The sequence below is a fragment of the Coregonus clupeaformis genome, chromosome 15 (genome assembly GCF_020615455.1).
Source record: "Coregonus clupeaformis isolate EN_2021a chromosome 15, ASM2061545v1, whole genome shotgun sequence".
Lineage (NCBI taxonomy): Eukaryota > Metazoa > Chordata > Actinopteri > Salmoniformes > Salmonidae > Coregonus > Coregonus clupeaformis.
In genome coordinates, this window is record NC_059206.1 from 16,123,894 (window position 1) to 16,148,802 (window position 24,909).

At 42.7% G+C, this 24,909-nt stretch overlaps 1 protein-coding gene across 1 annotated transcript in view; it reads right to left on the reverse strand.

Moving 5' to 3' along the window:
• crata (carnitine O-acetyltransferase a) overlaps window positions 1-24,370 on the reverse strand; it is a 43,153-nt gene extending 18,783 nt beyond the window's left edge. Inside the window, exons 1-4 of the mRNA XM_041897536.2 lie at window positions 23,860-24,370; window positions 13,196-13,483; window positions 9,226-9,344; window positions 6,706-6,759 (exon numbers count right to left, since the gene is read on the reverse strand). Of these exons, the coding sequence (XP_041753470.1) occupies window positions 6,706-6,759; window positions 9,226-9,344; window positions 13,196-13,483; window positions 23,860-23,886 (488 nt within the window). The 5' untranslated portion in view covers window positions 23,887-24,370. The remainder of the gene's footprint in view (window positions 1-6,705; window positions 6,760-9,225; window positions 9,345-13,195; window positions 13,484-23,859) is intronic.
• Window positions 24,371-24,909: the final 539 nt, after the last annotated feature.

The window sequence follows — 24,909 nt, forward strand, 5'->3', positions numbered from 1 at the left end:
TCAAACATGGAGGTGGAAACATTATGCTTTGGGGGGTGTTTTTCTGCTAAGGAGACAGGACAACTTCACCGCATCAAAGGGACGATGGACGGGGCCATGTACCGTCAAATCTTGGGTGAGAAACTCCTTCCCTCAGCCAGGGCATTGAAAATGGGTCGTGGATGGGTATTCCAGCATGACAATGACCCAAAACACACGGCCAAGGCAACAAAGGAGTGGCTCAAGAAGAAGCACATTAAGGTCCTGGAGTGGCCTAGCCAGTCTCCAGACCTTAATCCCATAGAAAATCTGTGGAGGGAGCTGAAGGTTCGAGTTGCCAAACGTCAGCCTCGAAACCTTAATGACTTGGAGAAGATCTGCAAAGAGGAGTGGGACAAAATCCCTCCTGAGATGTGTGCAAACCTGGTGGCCAACTACAAGAAACGTTTGACCTCTATGATTGCCAACAAGGGTTTTGCCACCAAGTACTAAGTCATGTTTTTTGAGGGGTCAAATACTTATTTCCCTCATTAAAATGCAAATCAATTTATAACATCTTTGACATGCGTTTTTCTGGATTTTTTGGTTGTTATTCTGTCTCTCACTGTTCAAATAAACCTACCATTAAAATTATAGACTGATCATGTCTTTGTCAGTGGGCAAACGTACAAAATCAGCAGGGGATCAAATACTTTTTTCCCTCACTGTATTTAAACAAAAATGTGTGTTTGTGCGTTGTCTGTATATAGTTCTCATGAGAGGTTAAGAAAAGTATAACCAAATATACTTAAAGACTATACAGATACGTAAAAAAAAAAAAAAAAAGATCTGATTCATCTGCACTGTTTTATAGACACCTTCCTAATATTGAGTTGCACCCCTCCTTTTGCCCTCAGAACAGCCTCAATTCATCGTGGCATGGACCCTACAAGGTGTCGAAAGCGTTCCACAGGGATGCTGGCCCATGCTTACTCCAATGCTTCCCACAGTTGTGTCAAGTTGGCTGGATGTCCATTGGTTGGTGGACCTTTATTGATACACACGGGAAACTGTTGAGCGTTGCAGCATTTCAGTTCTTGACACAGACCGGTGCGCCTGGCACCTACTACCATACCCCGTTCAGAGGCACTTAAATATTTTGTCTTGCCCATTCACCCTCTGAACGGCACACATACACAATCCATGTCTCAATTGTCTCAAGGCTTAAAAATCCTTCCTTAACCTGTCTCCTCCCATTCATCTACACTGAATGTAATGGATTTAACAAGTGACATCAATAAGTGATCACACCTTTCACCTGGTCAGTCTGTCATGGAAAGAGCAGATGGTCTTAATGTTTTGTATACTCTGTGTATAGGCACTATCAATGCTAACTTTCAAACGCTAACTTTTTAGCATTTGTGGCACAAATTCAATGTAAGTCAATGGTATTTACTTTAGCATTTTCATGCTTCCTGTCCAAATCATCTATAAGTAACTTCATTGAGCTACACAATCAATTTTAGATACTTTAAAATGATTTGGACAAGTGTGAAAATGCTAATATAGGTGCAATTGACTTGCATTGGATTTGAGCCACAAATGCTAAAAAGTTGAAATTTGAAACACTGGCCAGCTAAACAAAACCAAAGCTTGGATTGCTGTCATACCTTATACACAGTGCCTTTGGAAAGTATTCAAACCCCTTGACTTTTTCCAAATTTTGTTACGATACAGCCTTATTCTAAAATTGAAATATTTTTTTATCCATAGCAATCTACACACAATACCCCATAATGACAAAGTGAAAACAGGTTTTTAGAAATTTTACAAAATCTATTAAAAATAGAAAACAGATATACCTTATTTACATAAGTATTCAGACCCTTTGCTATGAGACTCGAAATTGATCTCAGGTGCATCCTGTTTCCATTCATCATCCTTTAGATGTTTCTACAACTTGATTGGAGTCCACTTGTGGTAAATTCAATTGCTTGGACATGATTTGGAAAGGCACACACATGTCTATATAAAGGTCCCACAGTTGAAAGAGCATGTCACAGCAAAAACCAAGCTACCGAAACATTTCTTCAGCATTGAAGATCCCCAAGAACACAGTGCCCTACATCATTCTTAAATGGAAGAAGTTTGGAACCACCAAGACTCTTCCTAGAGCTGGCCGCCCGGCCAAACTGAACAATCGGGGGAGAAGGGCTTTGGTCAGGGAGGTGACCAAGAACCTGATGGTCACTCTGACAGAGCTCTAGAGTTCCTCTGTGGAGATGGGAGAACTTTACAGAAGGACAACCATCTCTGCAGCACTCCACCAATCAGGCCTTTATGGTAGAGTGGCCAGACGGAAGCCACTCCTCAGTAAAAGGCACATGACAGCCCGCTTGGAGTTTGCCAAAAGGCAAAGCCTAAAGACTCTCAGACCATGAGAAACAAGATTCTCTGGTCTGATGAAACCAAGATTTAACTCTTTGGCCTGAATGCCAAGTGTCACGTCTAGAGGAAACCTGGCACCATCCCTACGGTGAAGCATGGTGGTGGCAGCATCATGCTGTGGGGATGTTTTTCAGCGGCAGGGACTGGGAGACTAGTCAGGATCGAGGCAAAGATGAACGGAGCAAAGTACAGAGAGATCCTTGATGAAAACCTGCTCCAGAGCGCTCAGGACCTCAGACTGGGGCGAAGGTTCACCTTCCAAAAGGTCAACAACCCTAAGCACACAGCCAAGACAACGCAGGTGTGGCTTCGGGACAAGTCACAATGTCCTTGAGTGGCCCAGCCAGAGCCTGGACCTGAAAATAGCTGTGCAGCAACGATCCCCATCCAACCTGACAGAGCTTGAAAGGATCTGCAGAGAAGAATGGGAGAAACTCCCCAAATACACGTGTGCCAAGCTTGTAGCGTCATACCCAAGAAGACTCGAGGCTGTAGTCGCTGCCAAAGGTGCTTCAACAAAGTACTGAGTAAAGGGTCTGAATACTTATGTAAATGTAATATTTCAGGGTTTTTTAAATTATAAATTAGCACAACTTTCTAAAAATATATATATATATTTGGAATCAATTTTAGAATAAGGCTGTAATGTAACAAAATGTGGAAAAAGTCAAGGGGTCTGAATACTTTCCGAAGGCACTGTTTATGTATGTAAATAATATGCCATTTAGCAGACGCTTTTATCCAAAGCGACTTAGTCATGCGTGCATACATTTTTACGTATGGGTGTTCCCGGGGATCGAACCCACTACCCTGGCGTTACAAGCGCCATGCTCTACCAATTGAGCTACAGAGGACCACCCATGCATGCATGCATGTATGTATGTATATATGTATGTGTAGTACAGTGAGGGAAAAATGTATTTGATCCCCTGCTGATTTTGTACGTTTGCCCACTGACAAAGAAATGATCAGTCTATAATTTTAAATGGTAGGTTGACAGTGAGAGACAGAATAACAACAAAAAAATCTAGAAAAACGCATGTAAAAAATGTTATGAATTGATTTGCATTTTAATGAGGGAAATAAGTATTTGAGCCCTCTGCAAAACATGACTTAGTACTTGGTGGCAAAAAACCTTGTTGGCAATCACAGAGGTCAGACGTTTCATGTAGTTGGCCACCAGGTTTGCACACATCTCAGGAGGGATTTTGTCCCAATCCTCTTTGCAGATCTTCTCCAAGTCATTAAGGTTTCGAGGCTGACGTTTGGCAACTCGAACCTTCAGCTCCCTCCACAGATTTTCTATGGGATTAAGGTCTGGAGACTGGCTAGGCCACTCCAGGACCTTAATGTGCTTCTTCTTGAGCCACTCCTTTGTTGCCTTGGCCGTGTGTTTTGGGTCATTGTCATGCTGGAATACCCATCCACGACCCATTTTCAATGCCCTGGCTGAGGGAAGGAGTTTCTCACCCAAGATTTGACGGTACATGGCCCCGTCCATCGTCCCTTTGATGCGGTGAAGTTGTCCTGTCCCCTTAGCAGAAAAACACCCCCAAAGCATAATGTTTCCACCTCCATGTTTGACGGTGGGGATGGTGTTCTTGGGGTCATTGGCAGCATTCCTCCTCCTCCAAACACAGCGAGTTGAGTTGATGCCAAAGAGCTCAATTTTGGTCTCATCTGACCACAACACTTTCACCCAGTTCTCCTCTGAATCATTCAGATGTTCATTGGCAAACTTTAGACGGGCATGTATATGTGCTTTCTTGAGCAGGGGGACCTTGCGGAGGCTGCAGGATTTCAGTCCTTCATGGCGTAGTGTGTTACCAATTGTTTTCTTGGTGACTATGGTCCCAGCTGCCTTGAGATCATTGACAAGATCCTCCAGTGTAGTTCTGGGCTGATTCCTTACCGTTCTCATGATCATTGCAACTCCACAAGGTGAGATCTTGCATGGAGCCCCAGGCTGAGGGAGATTGACAGTTATTTTGTGTTTCTTCCATTTGCGAATAATCGCACCAACTGTTGTCACCTTCTCACCAAGCTGCTTGGCGATGGTCTTGTAGCCAATTCCAGCCTTGTATAGGTCTACAATCTTGTCCCTGACATCCTTGGAGAGCTCTTTGGTCTTGGCCATGGTGGAGAGTTTGGAATCTGATTGATTGATTGCTTCTGTGGACAGGTGTCTTTTATACAGGTAACAAACTGAGATTAGGAGCACCCCTCTTAAGGGAATGTGCTCCTAATCTCAGCTCGTTACCTGTATAAAAGACACCTGGGAGGCAGAAATCTTTCTGATTGAGAGGGGGTCAAATACTTATTTCCCTCATTCAAATGCAAATCAATTTATAACATTGGATTTTTTTGTTGTTATTCTGTCTCTCACTGTTCAAATAAACCTCCCATTAAAATGATAGACTGATCATTTCTTTGTCAGTGGGCAAACGTACAAAATCAGCAGGGGATCAAATACTTTTTCCCTCACTATATATATATATATATATATATATATATATATATATATACACACACACACACACACACACACACACATACAGTACCTGTCAAAAGTTTTGACATTTTACATTTTAGTCATTTAGCAGACGCTCATATCCAGAGCGACTTACAGTTAGTGAGTGCATACATTTGTTCAAATAACACATATGGAATCGTAACCAAAAAAAGTGTTAAACAAATCAAAATAGATTTTATATTTGAGATTCTTCAAATAGCCACCCTTTGCCTTGATGACAGCTTTGCACACGCTTGGCTTTCTCTCAACCAGCTTCATGAGGTAGTCATCTGGAATGCATTTCAATTAACAGGTGTGCCTTGTTAAAAGTTAATTTGTGGAATTTCTTTCCTTCTTAATGCGTTTCAGCCAAACAGTTGTGTTGTGACGAGGTAGGGGTGGCATACAGAAGATAAAAGACCAAGTCCATATTATGGCAAGAACAGCTCAAATAAGCAAAGAGAAATGACAGTCCATCATTACTTTAAGACATGTAGGTCAGTCAATGCGGAACATTTAAAGAACTTTGATAGTTTCTTCAAGTGCAGTCGCAAAAACCATCAAGAGCTATGATGAAACTGGCTCTCATGAGGACCGCCACAGGAATGGAAGACCCAGAGTTACCTCTGCTGCAGAGGATAAGTTCATTAGAGTTAACTGCACCTCAGATTGCAGCCCAAATAAATGCTTCACGGAATTCAAGTAACAGACACATCTCAACATCAACTGTTCAGAGGAGACTGCATGAATCAGGCCTTCATGGTCGACTTGCTGCAAAGAAACCACTACTAAAGGACACCAATAAGAAGAGACTTGCTTGGGCCAAGAAACACGAGCAATGGACATTAGACCAGTGGAAATCTGTCCTTTGGTCTGATGAGTCCAAATTTGATATTTTTGGTTCCAACCGGCGTGTCTTTGTGAGACCCAGAGTAGGTGAACGGATGATCTCCGCATGTGCGGTTCCCACTGTGACGCATGGAGGAGTTGGTGTGATGGTGCTTTGCTGGTGACACTGTCAGTGATTTATTTAGAATTCAAGGCACACTTAACCAGCATGGCTACCACAGCATTCAGCAGCGATACACCATCCCATCTGGTTTGCGCTTAGTGGGACTATCATTTGTTTTCAACAGGATAATGACCCAAAACACACCTCCAGGGTGTGTAAGGGCTATTTGACCAAGGAGAGTGATGGAGTGCTTCATCAGATGACCTGGCCTCCACAAATCACCCGACCTCAACCCAATTGAGATGGTTTGGGATGAGTTGGATGGCAGAGTGAAGGAAAAGCAGCCAACAAGTGCTCAGCATATGTGTGAACTCCTTCAAGACTGTTGGAAAAGCATTCCTCATGAAGCTGGTTGAGAGAATGCCAAGAGTGTGCAAAGCTGTCATCAAGGCAAAGGTTGGCTACTTTGAAGAATCTAAAATCTATTTTGATTTGTTTCAAAAAATGTTGGTTACTACATGATTCCATGTGTGTTATTTCATAGGTTTGATGTCTTTGCTATTATTCTACAATGTAGAAAACAGTAAAAATAAATCTCTTGAATGAGTAGGTGTCCCCAAACTTTTGACTGGTACTGTATATATAAAAATATTAAGAGTTCCTGGTTAGCCAGTTTGGCTAAATATAATCAGGGTTAGCAGGATTAGGGGCAGGAAATCAGATCCTGGTACAATCTGAGTCAATTTGACATGGCTCTTTAATGGCCTTGGATTTGATTTTGCGCTCTGATTAAACTGTGTCAGACAGACACAAGACAAGGAGCACTGGCACTCACTTGTCAATCATTGTCTTGAAGTCCAAAACGCCAGCGATCAGCTTGGCAGCAAACCTGGGTGGAGAGATTTGAGCAAGATGATGTTATTACAAGTTCCATGTTAGGGCAATGTATTTGAGTGAATGGGTACAAAATATACATGTAAAGGGTGCTTCTAAAAATGCTATGGATAATTAATTGCTTGTCTTTTTTTATGGAGTACGCCTGCCATATCTTCACCTAACATCTCAAGTTTACTATTAACTTAGATCACCTTGAAAGCTGTGATTGGGTTTCAAAATTGATACAGTATGATAGAGTAAATCAGTGGTAGTAACTAACATTTCTGAGGGAGCCACTTTTGTCAAACAAAATCACTGGGCGAGCCGCCATATTCATCGGAGTGGGGGTTGGGGGTTCACAAAGTCAAAGTGATTCATACATGATATCAAATGGATTCATACATTATTTTAAAGATACTATTAACATCAAGCTATTTGATTCTCTAACACTATTTTAGGTCACTTGAGGGTATAAGAAACAATGTGCAAAAATAATTGTATGGATCTTTTGAATCTGACCTTATTGCTATTATCTTAATAAAATAATAGCACAAAGATATGTCAAACCAGGTAATGACACATTTTAGTCTGAAGTAAGAAAGGTATTGAAAAGTTCAGGAAAACATCTGGGATGATCATCAAGCAATCTTTGTGAATGATCGTTTGTGGAGAATAAATTCATTTCCCTCAGTTATTCTGTGCAGATTCATCACTCTCCATTCTAACGAGTTCTGCACAGCTTGTCTCATATGCGCAAACAGAAGATGCGTACGTGTTCCTGAGAATCCTAGCTTTCAGTAATGGGGTCATAGTTGGTACTAGCTTCAACCGTTCTAAATCTAGAGCCGAATTAGTAGGAAGAAAATCATTTAAAGATGCGCCAGAAACTGCTTTTACCGCTCCGTTTGTCCCAGCCACAGATGTCAAAGGTTACTCAGGTAACCATGGTTCTATGAACTATGCAGCAAATTCAGCTGACTGAGTAAAACAACGCATTCATTCAGGTTGTTGCCGTGAGCCACCAATTAAGTTGCAGAGAGACGCATGCGTCTAGTAAGACGAGCAATGACTATGCCTGGACTAAATCATAAAAATATTGATGGTGTGATATTCTGAACAGTGCACAACATAATTGCAGTGAGATATAATAACCGATAAAACCCTTTAAACTAGTAGAAATTACATAAAAAATACAAATACATTTGATAAAAACCAACAGGGGATTATTAGCGTGATCAATGAGGTGAAAACAACATGGTCTTAGCTCAGATAACAAGCCATTTCTCTGCCACAATGACCACCTAATCCTCTATACATGTAACCCATGTCAATAGACCACCTAATCCTCTATACATGTAACCCATGTCAATAGACCACCTAATCCTCTATACATGTAACCCATGTCAATAGACCACCTAATCCTCTATACATGCAACCCATGTCAATAGACCACCTAATCCTCTATACATGTAACCCATGTCAATAGACCACCTAATCCTCTATACATGTAACCCATGTCAATAGACCACCTAATCCTCTATACATGTAACCCATGTCAATAGACCACCTAATCCTCTATACATGTAACCCATGTCAATAGACCACCTAATCCTCTATACATGTAACCCATGTCAAGACCACCTAATCCTCTATACATGTAACCCATGTCAATAGACCACCTAATCCTCTATACATGTAACCCATGTCAATAGACTATTTGTAAGCCGCTCTGGATAAGAGCGTCTGCTAAATGACGTAAATGTAAATGTAAACGTAATAGACCACCTAATCCTCTATACATGTAACCCATGTCAATAGACCACCTAATCCTCTATACATGTAACCAATAGGGGCCCATGTGCTGCAGTGCTTACTTCAGTGATCCGCTACTGCACTTTGAATAGAGAGAGGGGGTGGGGGGGGTGCAGTCTGAAGGGTAGTGTGTACAAAGGTCTTATGAATCTCAACAGGACCGTATGCAGCACAGAGCACACTGACCCCATAGTGGAATGTCACCCAATTGGCAACACTGTACTGGAAAGGTGAATGGCAGCTTGAGTTCACATTAGCAGGTGAATGACACAGGGCCCCGGTTTTGTGTCGTGGTGACATGTCTGTTACATGAAAATACACACTGAAGTGATATGGGAGTAGAGGTGGTGTTAGAGAAAGTGTGAAGGTTGTTACACAGGAGTAATGACTTGCAATGACTGCTAACAGTAATACACGACAGCAGTGCAAGAGAGGACTGTATTTACATGACAGTAAGTTACCTAAAGCAGAGCTAGGGACAGCATACACACATAACATAGTAATTGCTTGATTGTGACTACCGATACATACAGTACATACAAGCATTCTGTAACAAAGGTGTTTCCAATGGTAAAGATGTAGTGGTGGTGGTGGGGAATTTGTACAAAGTTGAGTGTTATGTTGGTCCCTACTGGCGTCTATGTGGGGGGGACTTGGTTCGTCTCACCTCATCTGTCCCTGGCGGTCGCTGAACTCCAGGCGGGGTAAGACCACCCCGGGACTAGAGTGGACCACTACAGGCATCCGGTAGTCCAGATAGGCTGTAGTCAGCCACCAGTCTGACAGCTGGGGAGAGAGGGAGCGGTTGAAAGAGAGAGAGAGAGAAAGAATGGTCAAATAAAGGGATGCCTTATAAAAAAATAAGAGTGAACCATTCTCAACTTTGCCCTTGAGAAGTTTTTATTCCAATCTAGTCTTGTCTAAAGAATGTTCCTGTGTAATAACAATGTATCTCTGTTCAGTTTGTGGAATTAATCCATGGTACAGGTTTCTCATCATAGATAAAAGTGGCCTTCGATTTTATTCAAAGAATAGCAGTCTCTGACACTATAACCACAGGCCACTTGTACAACGACACCAAATCGCTAGCCTTGCCTTTGAGTAGGGCTGGGCGATATGGCCAAACTATCATATCACGGTATATTTTTGACGCTATGACGGTATTCTATGTTTTTGAGTAATGCGTGACCCTAGGGTGGTAAAACATACATTCTAAGTTATTTCAATGGGTCTCTCTCCATTCTGATTGTTTTATACTGTTCAATTAAACTTCAATCAAAAATAATTTTTCATAAATGTTGGCATTTCCTGCATTCATTTGAGATAATTTCCACACTGCCACGTAGGGCTGCACGATATGGAAGAAAAAAAATTGAAGCCTTATTTTTTACCAAATGTTAATTGCAATTTGACTTGCGATTTAGATCAAAACACTTGGGTGAACTGTTGGAATCATGGAAAAATAACGATTATTCTAATTCTATAGTTAGAAGAAAATAGTGGGCACTTTGAATACAGTGTTGATTGACATGACAATGAATGAAAATGCCAGGAATGAGTGGTGATAGGGTAGGAACCAAAGTGTTGATCAGTGTTTCCCAGGGGACCCTATAATCTTTGGCAACATTAAATGTTTTCTCTTAGCTACTTCATGTAGCTAACATATTCATGCTTTGCGTATTCTTATTTGATTTAGAAGATACTGTTGCGAAAACAAGATGCTGATTTAGGCCTACACCATCACTGGAATCAGGCTGTATAGCTAGCTACGTTCACTCTGACTCAGTACATTTATTAGCTAGCTAGTCAAATCAAATTTTATTTGCCACATGCGCCGAATACAACAGGTGTAGACCTTACACTGAAATGCTTACTTACAATCCCTTAACCAACAATGCAGTTTAAGAAAAGAAAAACAAATGTGTTAAGTAAAAAATTGAAAATAGCAAATAATTAAAGAGCAGCAGTATAATAAAATAACAGTAGGGAGGCTATATACAGGGGGTACCGGTACAGAGTCAATGTGCGGGGGCACCGGTTAGTCGATGTAATTGAGGTAATATGTACATGTGGGTAGAGTTAAAGTGACTATGCATAAATAATAAACAGAGTAGCAGCAGCGTAAAAGAGGGGGTTGGGGTGGGGCAATGCAAATAGTCCGGGTAGCCATGATTAGCTGTAAAGAAGCCTTTTGGACCTAGACTTGGCCCTCCGGTACCGCTTGTCGTGCGGTAGCAGAGAGAACAGTCTATGACTAGGGTGGCTGAAGTCTTTGACAATTTTTAGGGCCTTCCTCTGACACCACCTGGTATAGAGGTCCTGGATGGCAGGAAGCTTGGCTCCAGTGATGTACTGGGCCGTATGCACTACCCTCTGTAGTGCCTTGCGGTCGGAGGCCGAGCAGTTGCCATACCAGGCGGTGATGCAACCAGTCAGGATGCTCTCGATGGTGCAGCTGTATAACATTTTGAGGATCTGAGGATCCATGCCAAATCTTTTCAGTATCCTGATGGGGAATAGGCTTTGTCGTGCCCTCTTCACGACTGTCTTGGTGTGTTTGGACCACAATAGTTTGTTGGTGTTGAATGCTGAGCTGTAGTCTATGAATAGCATTCTCACGTAGGTGATCCTCTTGTCCAGGTGGGAAAGGGCAGTGTGGAGTGCAATAAAGATTGCATCATCTGTGGATCTGTTGGGGCGGTATGCAAATTGGAGTGGGTCTAGGGTTTCTGGGATAATGGTGTTAATGTGAGCCATGACCAGCCTTTCAAAGCACCTCATGGCTACAGACGTGAGTGCTACGGGTCGGTAGTCATTTAGGCAGGTTATCTTAGTGTTCTTGGGCACAGGGACTATGGTGGTCTGCTTGAAACATGTTGGTATTACAGACTGTTGAAAATGTCACTGAAGACACTTGCCAGTTGGTCCAGCGAATGCTCGGAGTACACGTCCTGGTAATCCGTCTGGCCCTGCGGCCTTGTGAATGTTGACCTGCTTAAAAGTCATACTCACATCGGCCACGGAGAGCGTGATCACATAGTCGTCCGGAACAGCTGATGCTATCATGCATGCTTCAGTGTTGCTTGCCTCGAAGCGAGCATAGAAGTGATTTAGCTCGTCTGGTAGGCTTGTGTCACTGGGCAGCTCGTGGCTGTGCTTCCCTTTGTAGACTGTAATAGTTTTCAAGCCCTGCCACATCCGACGAGCGTCAGAGCCGGTGTAGTACGATTCAATCTTAGTCCTGTATTGACTCTTTGCCTGTTTGATGGTTCGTCGGAGGGCATAGCGGGATTTCTTATAAGCGTCCAGGTTAGAGTCCCACTCCTTGAAAGTGGCAGCTCTACCCTTTAGCTCAGTGCGGATGTTGCCTGTAATCCATGGCTTCTGGTTGGGGTATGTACGCACGGTCACTGTGGGGACGACATCATCGATGCACTTATTGATGAAGCCAGTGACTGATGTGGTGTACTCCTCAATGCTATCAGAAGAATCCCGGAACATATTCCAGTCTGTGCTAGCAAAACAGTCCTGTAGCTTAGCATCTGCGTCATCTGACCACTTCCTTATTAACCGAGTCACTGGTGCTTCCTGCTTTACTTTTCGCTTATAAGCAGGAATCAGGAGGATAGAGTTATGGTCAGATTTGCCAAATGGAGGGCGAGGGAGAGCTTTGTACGCGTCTCTGTGTGTGGAGTAAAGGTGGTCTAGAGTTTTTTTCCCTCTGGTTGCACATTTAACATGCTGGTAGAAATGCGGTAGAACGGATTTAAGTTTCCCTGCATTAAAGTCCCCGGCCACTAGGAGCGCTGCCTCTGGATGAGCGTTTTCCTGTTTGCTTATGGCCTTATACAGCTCACTGAGTGCAATCTTAGTGCCAGCATCGGTTTGCGGTGGTAAATAGACAGCTACGAAAAATATTGGTAAATAGTGTGGTCTACAGCTTATCATGAGATACTCTACCTCAGGCGAGCAAAACCTTGAGTTAGCCATCTAACTAGCGATGAGAATTAGCGGCTTACACGACTTAGCCACAACATGCTAAGAAAAGACAAACTAGCTGTAGAAGAATGCTTGTGGATTTATAAGAAGTAAAGTGGAAACAGTATCATAGTCATCAACATTGCTGCATGTGCTGCATTGACCATTGTCTCATGGTCGAGCAACAACAAATGCGCTCCTTGAGTGACAGGGGGCGGGGCTAGGTCTTTGTGGAAAGCAGCATGGAGAGGGATGACTCAAGTAGCGGAGTAAACTATAAAAAAATGTACACACGGCATATCATATTTAACAAACATTCAAATACTGTTATAGAAGGTAAAGCAAAACCCAAACCGGTCCGTGCATCAATATCGTTATATAGTAAAATACTGTACTACCTTTGAGTACATAATGTTATGTGCATTCAGCGACACCATCATTACCGTGGTTGCCACAATGACTGACAGAGACAGACTGTCCATCACCAGACGACCCTAATCTTGTCTGTCCTATGCCTCCTCAGTCTAACTCCTCATTTCAAATGAAACTGTAGCCTAACCCCAATCCCTAGGTAATTGTCCCCCTAGCCCTCTGGATGGCTTTGCCTATGAATCTATAAATGCCATCATGGGGTAAGGGTTTGATTTCAGCCAACTCACCCAGTTCTCAGTCTTGCGGGCCCTCATCTCCAGGCCCTTCTGCAGCCTATCCCCAACCCCCCCAGACTTCTGGAACTCTGCCAACAGCTGCTTGGTGTGGCTCAACTCCTCCTCATCCACGATGGGCTCCAGGACGGCCAGGTAGCGCTCGCACGTCTGCTGGAGGGAGGGCACCGGGAGCTTGGGGAGGCCCTCCTGGTGGGTCAGGTAGCGCCCGGGGATGCGTGTGGGCGCCACAGGCCTCACCAGGCGGCCACAAGGTTTCACCTTGTACCATAGGTCCTTAGCCTGGGAAATAGAGTGAGGTAGGGGAAATACTGATCAGAGCCTGAGGCACAGTTACTGTAATGTAGTTAGTTATATGGTATTCTGTAGCCATGCAGAGAGTATGAAAATGTATGCACTCACTAACTGTAAGTCGCTCTGGATAAGAGCGTCTGCTAAATGATTAAAAATGTTTTTTTTTTTAAATGTAAAAATAAAAACACATTCTCTTTAGCCTGTAATAATGTATGGCTAGTAGCTAGGTATTCTGCTGTAATTACATGTTGACTACCAAAGTTGTTATCGAAGAATTTAGCTCTGCAAAGACGATATGACTACCTACTGGTCATCATTGGCTAATACACTCCAACAAACCAATGAAGGACAGAATGGTCACATGACATGTCAGAGCTGTCAGACAGACATTCAACATGTAAAAAGAGCAAATTGCAAAAGGCTAGCTATAGCTAGGAATTAGGTAAACAAATGAATTAGCTAAATAAATTGTTGCTGTGCTGTCAGATAGCTAGCTAGGCAAAGATATGTGCGGTGTAGTTAGCTTTATATTCAAGATTCAGACTTTGCTCGTCAATACCTCTTCAACGGAACATGCCAGGATTATTTAAGTGTCATATTCTAAAATCAGCGTATGATGGAGAACAAGTTACACCCCTTGTTTTTGCTGTTCCCTTCCGTTTAAATAAATATATTTTACGTTAATTTCTATGACTGATTCTCCTTGTAGTCTTAAAAAGTGCAATTTAAACCTAGTGTTAAGTGAAAAACTTCAATAGCTTTGTAACCACGACATAGAAATCTCAAACCAACTGTAATACGTTCAGGGACCTCTCCAATCCACTGCATTATTTTCTTATTTGGCTGTTTTCAATTAAATTAATTCTGTAATAAATAAATAAAACTTCAATAGCTTCAACCCCTATCACTTGCATGAATACAACAAAATGTTATTGGTTCAGGGATCTTGTCTGTACAATCTATGGCAATTACATTTATATTTTGGCTATTTTAAATGAAATGTCATTATACGTGACCCGTTACAGAAAGATGGGCTTACATCACTACTTGACAGGAGGCATTTTAACTTTAAAAAATAAAAAGTTTATCAAAAACTGTTTTTGCAGATATACCTTCTTGAACATGTGAACTTTGATGTGCCTTAATAACAAACTTCTATGTAAACTGTAAACAAAATGTGAAAAATCACGAAGCTGTTTAGACACAGAGAAAATACTGAATCTTTCCTAGCCATTATTATTTGAGATAATTAGGGGGCCTGGGACATTCATGAGAAAGAGAGTCCATTCTGTCACTCAAGGCTTCTCTGTCAAATGGCACATCCTGCTCTCTGCTACCGCGGATTTTTGAAAGATCCATTGAATTTACTAATATTTTCATCATGGACTACATGCACAACTTTCATTACCAGTATTGTCCTGAATACAGCTGCTGGTATCGACACAGCTCTGTCTTCTGTGGCTAAAGCAGTCTGAAGTGATTGAAGCAGAGTGGGAAGGATTTGAAAGCGTTTCAGTCTGCCGTGAATCATCATAATCCATACACCGGTAAGAGTCTATAGTTAAAATGCCAAGATAGCTACATGTACAGTACCTAATCCTGCTAACCCTGATTATATTTAGCCAAACTGGCTAACCAGGAACTCTTAATATTTTTATATATACAGTACCAGTCAAACGTTTGACACACCTACTCATTCAAGGGTTTTTCTTTATTTTTACTATTTTCTACATTGTAGAATAATAGTGAAGACATCACAACTATGAAATAACACATATGGAACCTTGTAACCAAAGAAAGTGTTAAAACAAATCTAAATATATTTGATATTTGAGATTCTTCAGTACATTTTTACATTTTAGTCATTTAGCAGACGCTCTTATCCAGAGCGACTTACAGTTAGTGATTGCATACATTTTTCATACTGGCCCCCCGTGGGAAACGAACCCACAACCCTGGCGTTGCAAACGCCATGCTCTACCAACTGAGCTACACGGGGCCACAGTAGCCACCCTTTGCCTTGATAACAGCTTTGCACACTCTTGGCACTCTCAACCAGCTTCCTGAGGTAGTCACCTGGAATGCATTTCAATTAACAGGTGTGCCGCCTTAAAAGTGAATTTGTGGAATTTCTTTCCTTCTTAATGTGTTTGAGCCAATCAGTTGTGTTGTGACAAGGTAGCGGTGTTATACAGAAGATTATATTTGACCAAATAGTCCATATTATGGCAAGAACAGCTCAAATAAGCAAAGAGAAATGACAGTCCATCGTTACTTTAAGACATGAAGGTCAGTCAATATGGAACATTTCAAGAATTTTGAAAGTGCAGTCGCAAAAACCATCAAGCGCTATGATGAAACTGGCTCTCATGAGGACCGCCACAGGAATGGAAGACCCAGAGTTACCTCTACTGCAGAGGATAAGTTCATTATAGTTAACTGCACCTCAGATTGCAGCCCAAATAAATGCTTCACAGAGTTCAAGTAACAGACATATCTCAACATCAACTGTTCAGAGGAGACTGTGTGAATCAAGCCTCCATGGTCAAATTGCTGCAAAGAAACCACTACTAAAGGGACACCAATAATAAGAAGAGACTTGCTTGGGCCAAGAAACACGAGCAATGGACATTAGACCGGTGGAAATCTGTCCTTTGGTCTGATGAGTCCAAATTTGAGATTTTTGGTTCCAACCGCCGTGTCTTTGTGAGACGCAGAGTAGGTGAACGGATGATCTCTACATGTGTGGTTCCCACCATGAAGCATGGAGGAGGTGGTGTGATGGTACTTTGCTGGTGACACTGTCAGTGATCTGTTTTGCACTTAGTGGGACTATCACTTGTTTTTCAACAGGACAATGACCCAACACACCTCCAGGCTGTGTAAGGGCTTTTTGACAAAGAAGGAGAGTGATGAGTGCTGCATTAGATGAACTGGTCTCCACAATCACCCGACCTCAACCCAATTGAGATGGTTTGGGATGAGTTGATTGTCTGCAGCATTGAAGGTCCCCAAGAACACAGAGGCCTCCATCATTCTTAAATGGAAATCAGTTTGGAACCACCAAGACTCTTCCTAAAGCTGGCCGCCTGGCCAAACTGAGCAATCGGGGGAGAAGGGCCTTGGTCAGGGAGGTGACCAAGAACCCAATGGTCACACTGACAGAGCTCCAGAGTTCCTCTGTGGAGATGGGAGAACCTCCCAGAAGGACAACCATCTCTGCAGCACTCCACCAATCAGGCCTTTATGGTAGAGTGGCCAGACGGAAGCCACTCCTCAGTAAAAGGCACATGACAGCCCGCTTGGAGTTTGCCAAAAGGCACCTAAAGGACTCTCAGACCATGAGAAAAATATTATCTGGTCTGATAAAACCAAGATTGAACTCTTTGGCCTGAATTCCAAGCGTCACGTCTGGAGGAAACCAGGCACCATCCCTACAGTGAAGCATGGTGGTGGCAGCATCATGCTGTGGGAATGTTTTTCAGCGGCAGGGACTGGGAGACTAGTCAGGATCGAGGCAAAGATGAATGGAGCAAAGTACAGAGAGATCCTTGATGAAAACCTGCTCTAGAGTGCTCAGGACCTCAGACTTGAACATCTCTGGAGAGATCTGAAAATAGCTGTGCAGCGACGCTCCCCATCCAACCTGACAGAGCTTGAGAGGATCTGCAGAGAAGAATGGGAGAAACTCCAAATACAGGTGTGCCAAGCTTGTAGCGTCATCCCCAAGACAACTCGAGGCTGTAATCTCTGCCAAAGGTGCTTCAACAAAGTACTGTGTAAAGGGTCTGAATACTGTATGTAAATGTGATCTGTTTTTTATTTTTAATACATTTGCAAAAAATTCTAAAAACCTGTTTTTGCTTTGTCATTATGGGGTATTGTGTGTAGATTGATGAGCGGGAAAAAAAAACAATTTAATCAATTTTAGAATAAGGCTGTAATTTAACAAAATGTGGATAAAAACAAAGGGGTCTGAATACTTTCCGAATGCACTGTATATACCAAACAAAAACATAAAATGCAACATGTAAAGTCTTGGTCCCATGTTTTATGAGCTGAAATAAAATAACCCAGAAATGTTCCATATGCACAAAATGCGTATTTCTCTCAAATTTTGTGCACAAATTTGTTTACATCCCTGTTAGTGAGCATTTCTCCTTTGCCAAGATAATCCATCCACCTGACAGGTGTGGCATATCAAGAAGCTGAATTAAACAGCTTCTTGATCAAGAGCTGAATTAAATAGCACCTTGTGCTGGGGACAATAAAAGGCCATGCTGCCTGCAGGAATGTCCACCAGAGCTGCTGCCAGAGAATTGAATGTTCATTACATTTACATCATTTAGCAGACACTCTTATCCAGAGCGACTTACAAATTGGTGCATTCAACTTATGATAGCCAATGGGACAACCACTACTTTTTTTGTTTGTTTATGGGGGTGGGGGTAGAAGGATTACTTTATACTATCCCAGGTATTTCTTAAAGAGGTAGGGTTTCAAGTGTCTCCGGAAGGTGGTCAGTGACTCCGCTGTACTGGCGTCATGAGGGAGCTTGTTCCACCATTGGGGTGCCAGAGCAGCAAATAGCTTTGACTGGGTTGAGCGGGAACTGTGCTTCCGTAGAGGTAGGGGAGCTAGCAGGCCAGAGGTGGATGAACGCAGTGCCCTCGTTTGGGTGTAGGGTCTGATCAGAGCCTGAAGGTAAGGAGGTGCCGTTCCTCTCACAGCTCCATAGGCATGCACCATGGTCTTGTAGTAGATGCGAGCCTCAACTGGAAGCCAGTGGAGTGTGCGGAGGAGCGGGGTGACATGAGAGAACTTGGGAAGGTTGAACACCAGACGGGCTGCAGCGTTCTGGTTAAGTTGTAGGGGTTTAATGGTACAGGCAGGGAGCCCAGCCAACAGCGAGTTGCAGTAATCCAGACGGGAGATGACAAGTGCCTGGATTAGGACCTGTGCCGCTTTCTGTGTAAGGTAGGGTCGTACTCTGCGAATGTTGTAGAGCATGAACCTGCAAGATCGGGTCACCACTTTGATGTTAGCGGAGAACGACAGGGTGTTGTCCAGGGTCACGCCAAGGTTCTTTGCACTCTGGGAGGAGGACACAATGGAGTTGTCAACCGTGATGGCGAGATCATGGAGCGGGCAGTCCTTCCCCGGGAGGAAGAGCAGCTCCGTCTTGCCGAGATTCAGCTTAAGGTGGTCTCTACCATAAGCTGCCTCCAACATCGTTTTAGAGAATTTGGCAGTACGACCAAACGGCCTCACAACCGCAGACCACGTGTAACCACGCCAGCCCAGGACCTCCACATCCGGCTTCTTCCCCTGCAGGATCGTCTGAGACCAGCCAACTGGACAGCTGATGAAACTGAGGAGTATTTCTGTCTGTAATAAAACCCTTTTCTGGGGAAAAACTCATTCTGATTGGCTGGGCCTGGCTCCCCAGTGGGTGGGCCTAGCTCCCCAGTGGGTGGACCTATGCCCTTCCAGGCCCACTCATGGCTGTGCCCCTGCCCATTCATGTAAAATCGATAGATTAGGGCCTAATTTATTTATTTCAATTGACTGATTTCCTTATTTGAAACCTGTAAGGTCTACCGCACTGTCTCTCATCAGCAGCACCAGTTGAAGAGATTTCTCCCCAATTGTCTTCCCCGTGCCCTGTATGAACTTGTCCATTCCCTTTGTGATTATTCTGAAGAAACTGCAATATTTTAAACTTGCCAAATAAAACTACAGATTTATGGTGAGCGAGCGTTACGCCTTTTCCTGTCCAATCAAGTTTACACATTTTTAGGTTGCACCAACTCACATTGGTTGAGCACCCTCTACTTCTTGCCTTATATGAAATGTAACTCAGTAAAATTGTTGCATTTATATTTTTGTTCAGGACACTACATGTCCTGTTCCAAAGGGCAGGACAGAAATATGCTCCCAGGCTAGATTCCTTTGATCATATCATAACATGACCTGAACCAAAGTTACTCAAAGGATCTTATGATATAGGTGTAGATATTGTTTTTACCTAAGTCTTTATGGTGTTTTAAGTTTTTCCTAATTGCAGGCTACTACCTTCAGCACTTTAAGTTAATAAAGTATTTATTATTGCATTTTTGAAAGTTTTTTTTAAACAAAACCTCACTGCTTTAGCACATGGTCACAGTCGCATGTGTTCCAATGTGAATAATATAAGAGATGGGTGGGTCTAAGGCTTTAGAGGGTGTGAACGGTGTTAAAATGGGCGTACACAAAGAACAGCACTGTAGCTGTTCAATGTGAAAGGTTATCTTCATTATACAACAGGCAATGTAATACTGTACATGGTTTGCCTAAATGGGGTAACTTGGTGAGATAATGTTCAGATAGTCCTTTTTGGCAATTTGGTGTAAGTATTACTTTCTAAATATATGTTTCCCAATAATTAATGTAGAGCTAGAGTGAAAAATACAGCAAAATGTTTGAATGCCCTTTTCTCCTAAATGGGATTATAAATGTATCAACTTTTAAAGCAGCATTACTTCCCCATGTTTCCTCCAACTACAGTTTATGACATGCCATTTTGAAGCTCTAAGTCTGTATTTTTATCCAATGTAAAACATGTGACTGAAAAGAGACTTGCTTAAATCTTCAATAGCTTCCACGCCATATCACTTGCATGAATACAACCAACTGTTTTTGGTTCAGGGACCTTGTCTGCACAATCTACAGCAATTACGTTTGTATTTTTGGACTGTCAATTTTTTTGATTTCATAATATGTCAAAAATACAGTGCCTTCAGAAAGTATTGACTTTCTCACCTTTTGTTGTGTTACAGCCTGAATTTAAAATAGATTACATTTACATTTACATTTACGTCATTTAGCAGACGCTCTTATCCAGAGCGACTTACAAATAGGTGCATTCACCTTATAGCCAGTGGGATAACTGGCTACACACAATACCCCATAATGTCAAAGTGGAATTATGTTTAGACATTTTTACAAATGAATTAAAAATGAAAAGCTGAAATATCTTGAGTCACTAAGTATTCAACCCCTTTGTTCTGGCAAGCCTAAATACGTTCAGGAGTAAACATTTGCTTAACAAGTCACATAATAATTTTCATAGACTCACTGTGTGCAATAATAGTGTTTAACATGATGTTTGAATGAGTACCTCATCTCTGTACCCCACACATACAATTATCTGTAAGGTCCCTCAGTCGAGCAGTGAATTTCAAACACAGATTCAACCACAAAGACCAAGGAGGTTTTCCAATGCCTCGCAAAGAAGGTAGACGGGTAAAAGTAAAAAAAAAAAAAGCAGACATTGAATATCCCTTTGAGCATGGTGAAGTTATTAATTACACTGCATCAATACACCCAGTCATTAAAAAGATGCAGGTGTCCTTCCTAACTTAGTTGCTGGAGAGGAAGGAAACTGCTCAGGGATTTCACCATGAGGCCAATTGTGACTTTAAAACAGTTACAGAGTTTAATGGCTGTGATAGGAAAAAAGTGAGGATGGATCAACAACATTGTAGTTACTTCACAATACTAACCTAATGACAGAGTGAAAAGAAGGAAGCCTGTAGAGGAGCATTTCCCCAAACTTGGTTATTCGGACCCCAAGGGGTGCACGCTTTGATTTTTGCCCTAGCGCTACACAGCTGATTCAAATAATCAAGTAATCATAACGCTTTGATTATTTGAATCAGCTATCTAGTGCTAGGAACCGAGTTTGGGAAACACTGCTGTACAGAATTAAAAATATACAAATATCATATTCCAAAACATGCATCCTGTTTGCAACAAGGTACTAAAGTAATACTGCAAGAAATGTGGCAAAACGATTAACTTTTTGTCCTGAATACATTGTGTTATGTTTGGGGAAAATCGAAAACAACACATTACTCCATATTTTCAAGCATAGTGGTGGCTGCATCATGTTATGGGTATGCTTGTAATCGTTAAGGACTGGGGAGTTTTTCAGGATAAAAAAGAAATGGGAGCTAAGCACAGGCAAAATCCTATAGGAAAACCTGGTTCAGTCTGCTGAACACTGGGAGATTAATTCACATTTCAGCAGGACAATAACCTACAACACAAGGCCAAATCTACACTGTAGTTGCTTACCAAGAAGACAGTGAATGTTCCTGAGTGGCCGAGTTACAGTTTAGACTTAGATCTACTTGAAAATCTATGGCAAGACCTGAAAATGCTTGGCTAGCAATGATCAACAACCATTTGACAGATCTTGAAGAATTTTGAAAAGAATAAATGGGAAATGTTGCACAATCCAGGTGCGGAAAGCTCTTAGAGACTTACCCAGAAAGACTCACAGCTGTAATCGCTGCCAATGGCACATCTACAAAAGTATTGACTCAGGGTTGTGAATACTTATGTAAATTAGATATTTCTGTATTTCATTTTCAATAAATTTGCAAAAATGTCTAAAAACATGTTTTCACTTTGTCATTATGGGGTAGTGTGTGTAGATGGATGAGAAAAACATATTTAATCAATTTTGAATTAAGGTCGTAACACAGCAAACTGTGGAATAAGTCAAGGAGTATAAATACTTTCTGAAGGCACTGTACTTGCTTAAAACATCAATAGCTTCCACCCCATATGACTTTCATGAATACAACCAACTGATATTGATTTAGGAGGCCTGGAGGTCCTGGGAGTAAGCTGGACTCCAGCCCAGGGAGAGCGCAGGGAGAGCAGACCTAGAGGCCTGGAGGTCTGGACTTAGGCTGTGGAGAGGAAAAAGTGGAGCTCCATGGGTGGGAGTAAGCTGGACTAGCCAAGGGAGAGGGCAGGTAGGCAGGCAGTGTAGGTCTAGAGGTCTGGACAGGCTGTGAAGCTACAGTGTAAGGCGTGGAGCTCCAGAGAGGGTGAGGTAGGAGTTAGAGCCAGACAGGGGTGCCTTGAGTGGGGGAGAGGTCACCAGGTCAGTGGGGGCCTGCCTGGAGCCCCAGAGAGGTCCAAGGAGGGAGAGGTAGGAGTGAGGCCCAGACAGGGGTGCCTCAAGTGGCAGAGACGTCACCAGTGTCTGCCTGGAGGTCAGGTAGGCCCCAGGGAGAAGGTCCGTTTGTGAGTGGGCGGGGCAGAGCAGGCTGGGTGGGTGACTGGGGCTGGGTGACTGACACTGTCCTTCTGGGGGGCATAGCAGGGTCCCTGGGGTGGCCCCAGCCCTCCCTGGTCCTTTCGCTGGGGCAGAGAGCTGGCTGGACTGAGTGGCGGCCCCTGGAGGCCACAGGTCGGTCCCCAGCCCTCTCCCCAAATTTCCCTGGGGCAGGGGGCTGGCTGGATGGAGTGGCACCACCTGGAACCCCAGCCCTCCATGGCCCTCTGGAGCTCTATCATTCAATAAAGGGCTGATAAAGGGTGGGAGTAACTATGACCCTCTTTAGATAGCCAAATGGTGACACACTGCTCTGAAACGGCCAGTGGAGCGAAAGTTGAACTGTCATTTTTTCATTCAAGTCATATATGGTGGAAGTAATTGAAGTATGTCGTGTAAATACAATTAACATTGATAAGTCAAAAAGTAATTGCTGTGCATTGGCGGAAAGAGGTCCCTCAATCAATAGCAGTTGGTTGTATTCATGAAAGTGATATGGGGTGGACGCTATTAAAGTTATGGAAGTATTTTTTATGTAAGTTCAATTTAAACTAATTGACAATAGCCTAAGTCAAAAAATACAAAAGTAATTGCTGCAGATTGTACAGACAAGGTCCCTGAACCAATAACAGTTGGTAGTATTCATGAAAGTCAAGTGGGGTGAAAGCTATTGACTTAAGCAAGTATTTGACATAATTAAATTAAATTAATAGAAACTAGCCAAAGTCAAAGTCAAAAAAATAGGCGTTGCAGTTTTAAGACCGTCCGCCTTAACCCTCAGCGGAGGGGAGCAACGTTTTAGCCACATTTCGACTCCAAAAACAAAATACACACCGAATTGCAAAAACAAGGGGTGTAACTTGTTCGCTATAGTCAGCTGATTCAGAATGTCATTTATACCATTCTTACACGTTTCGTTTAATTGGTATTAACGAGCAAAGTCCAAATCTTTAATATAATGTTAATTACATCGCACTGCTGCAACGATATCAATAAGACAAACCTATCTCCAGCTTGACTTTGCACCGACTAGTTAACGTGTTATACAGCTTGCCTGACACACACAGCGAGGCTGTAATTGCGTAACGTTAGCTAGCTAGCTACAGTTATTTGACTCAATGCCCATTGTTTTCGATATATAACGTTAGCTAGTTAACTAGAACACACCCCACGAACACTTGTTTTTCCTTGCTAAACAGTTTGCGGACTACAAGGGAGCTTTTCTAGCTAACATGGTTGATTGTGTACTCACCATCGTCCTGGCTAAAATGCCCAACATTCTGGATGATTCGGAAAGATCCGCCCACAAAAGGCCGGTGCTCAAAGTACAGGAATGAATCGGTTTCTTATTCCGAGCTGAACTTCAATGAACGGACCACAACGCGTATTCAAATGCGAATAGTTACTTCAGGAACACCCTTCAAAACAACAACTCTGCCATCTTTATGACAGCTACGCCAAAGATAGTACTAGCTAGCGCAGTTGCAGCTTCACTATATTGACACCTTTTGGTAACATGATATCCTCGCCGTTCCGACTTCCATTCACAAGGGGCGATGGCAAAGTTTTGGTCTTTTCATTTTGTAAAAGCAAGGAAGAGTCGCCTTCCCTCGCTGGCACTGGCAGCTTCCTGCTATCCCACCTTGGTTTCTCCCTCAACCAGTTATATATCTAGGGTTGCTTGAGAGGGTAAGAGATGTTGAGGAAGGAGTAGATTCAGTTGTAAGTGAACATTTAATAACGCAATACTATGCTTTCTTGAATATATTCACAGATGGCTGCAGAGTGGGTGGAGGAGGTGTGGCCAGACAGAGTAGTCATCTGCTCTGACTCCTGTGCAGCACTGATGAGTTTAAATGAATGTGTCTCAGAGCAGACAGGATGTATTGTATGAGGTTTTGCAGCGTTTGTATAGGGTGAAACAGATTGGGGTATTTGTGATGTTCCTCTGGGCACAAGCTCATGTGGGAGTAGAGGGGAATGAGGAAGTGGATATTATTGCCAAGCAGGCTCTTAAACATCCTAATGTTGAGATATAATTGTCAATCAGTATAGCAGAAGCCAAGGGATTAATAAGAGCAGTGGTAAAAAATAAGTGGCAAGAGTTGTGGAACAGGGAGAGTAAGGGAAGACCCCTGTATAAGATCCAGGAAAAGGTGGGGACAGGGAGGTCCTCAGGCCGAGAGGGACGGGAGGAAAGTGTAATCACAAGGCTGAGACTGGGACACACAAGGCTAAATAGTACATTGAAAGTGGTGGGGAAACATCCGACTGGGAGGTGTGATCATTGTCAGGAGGAGAT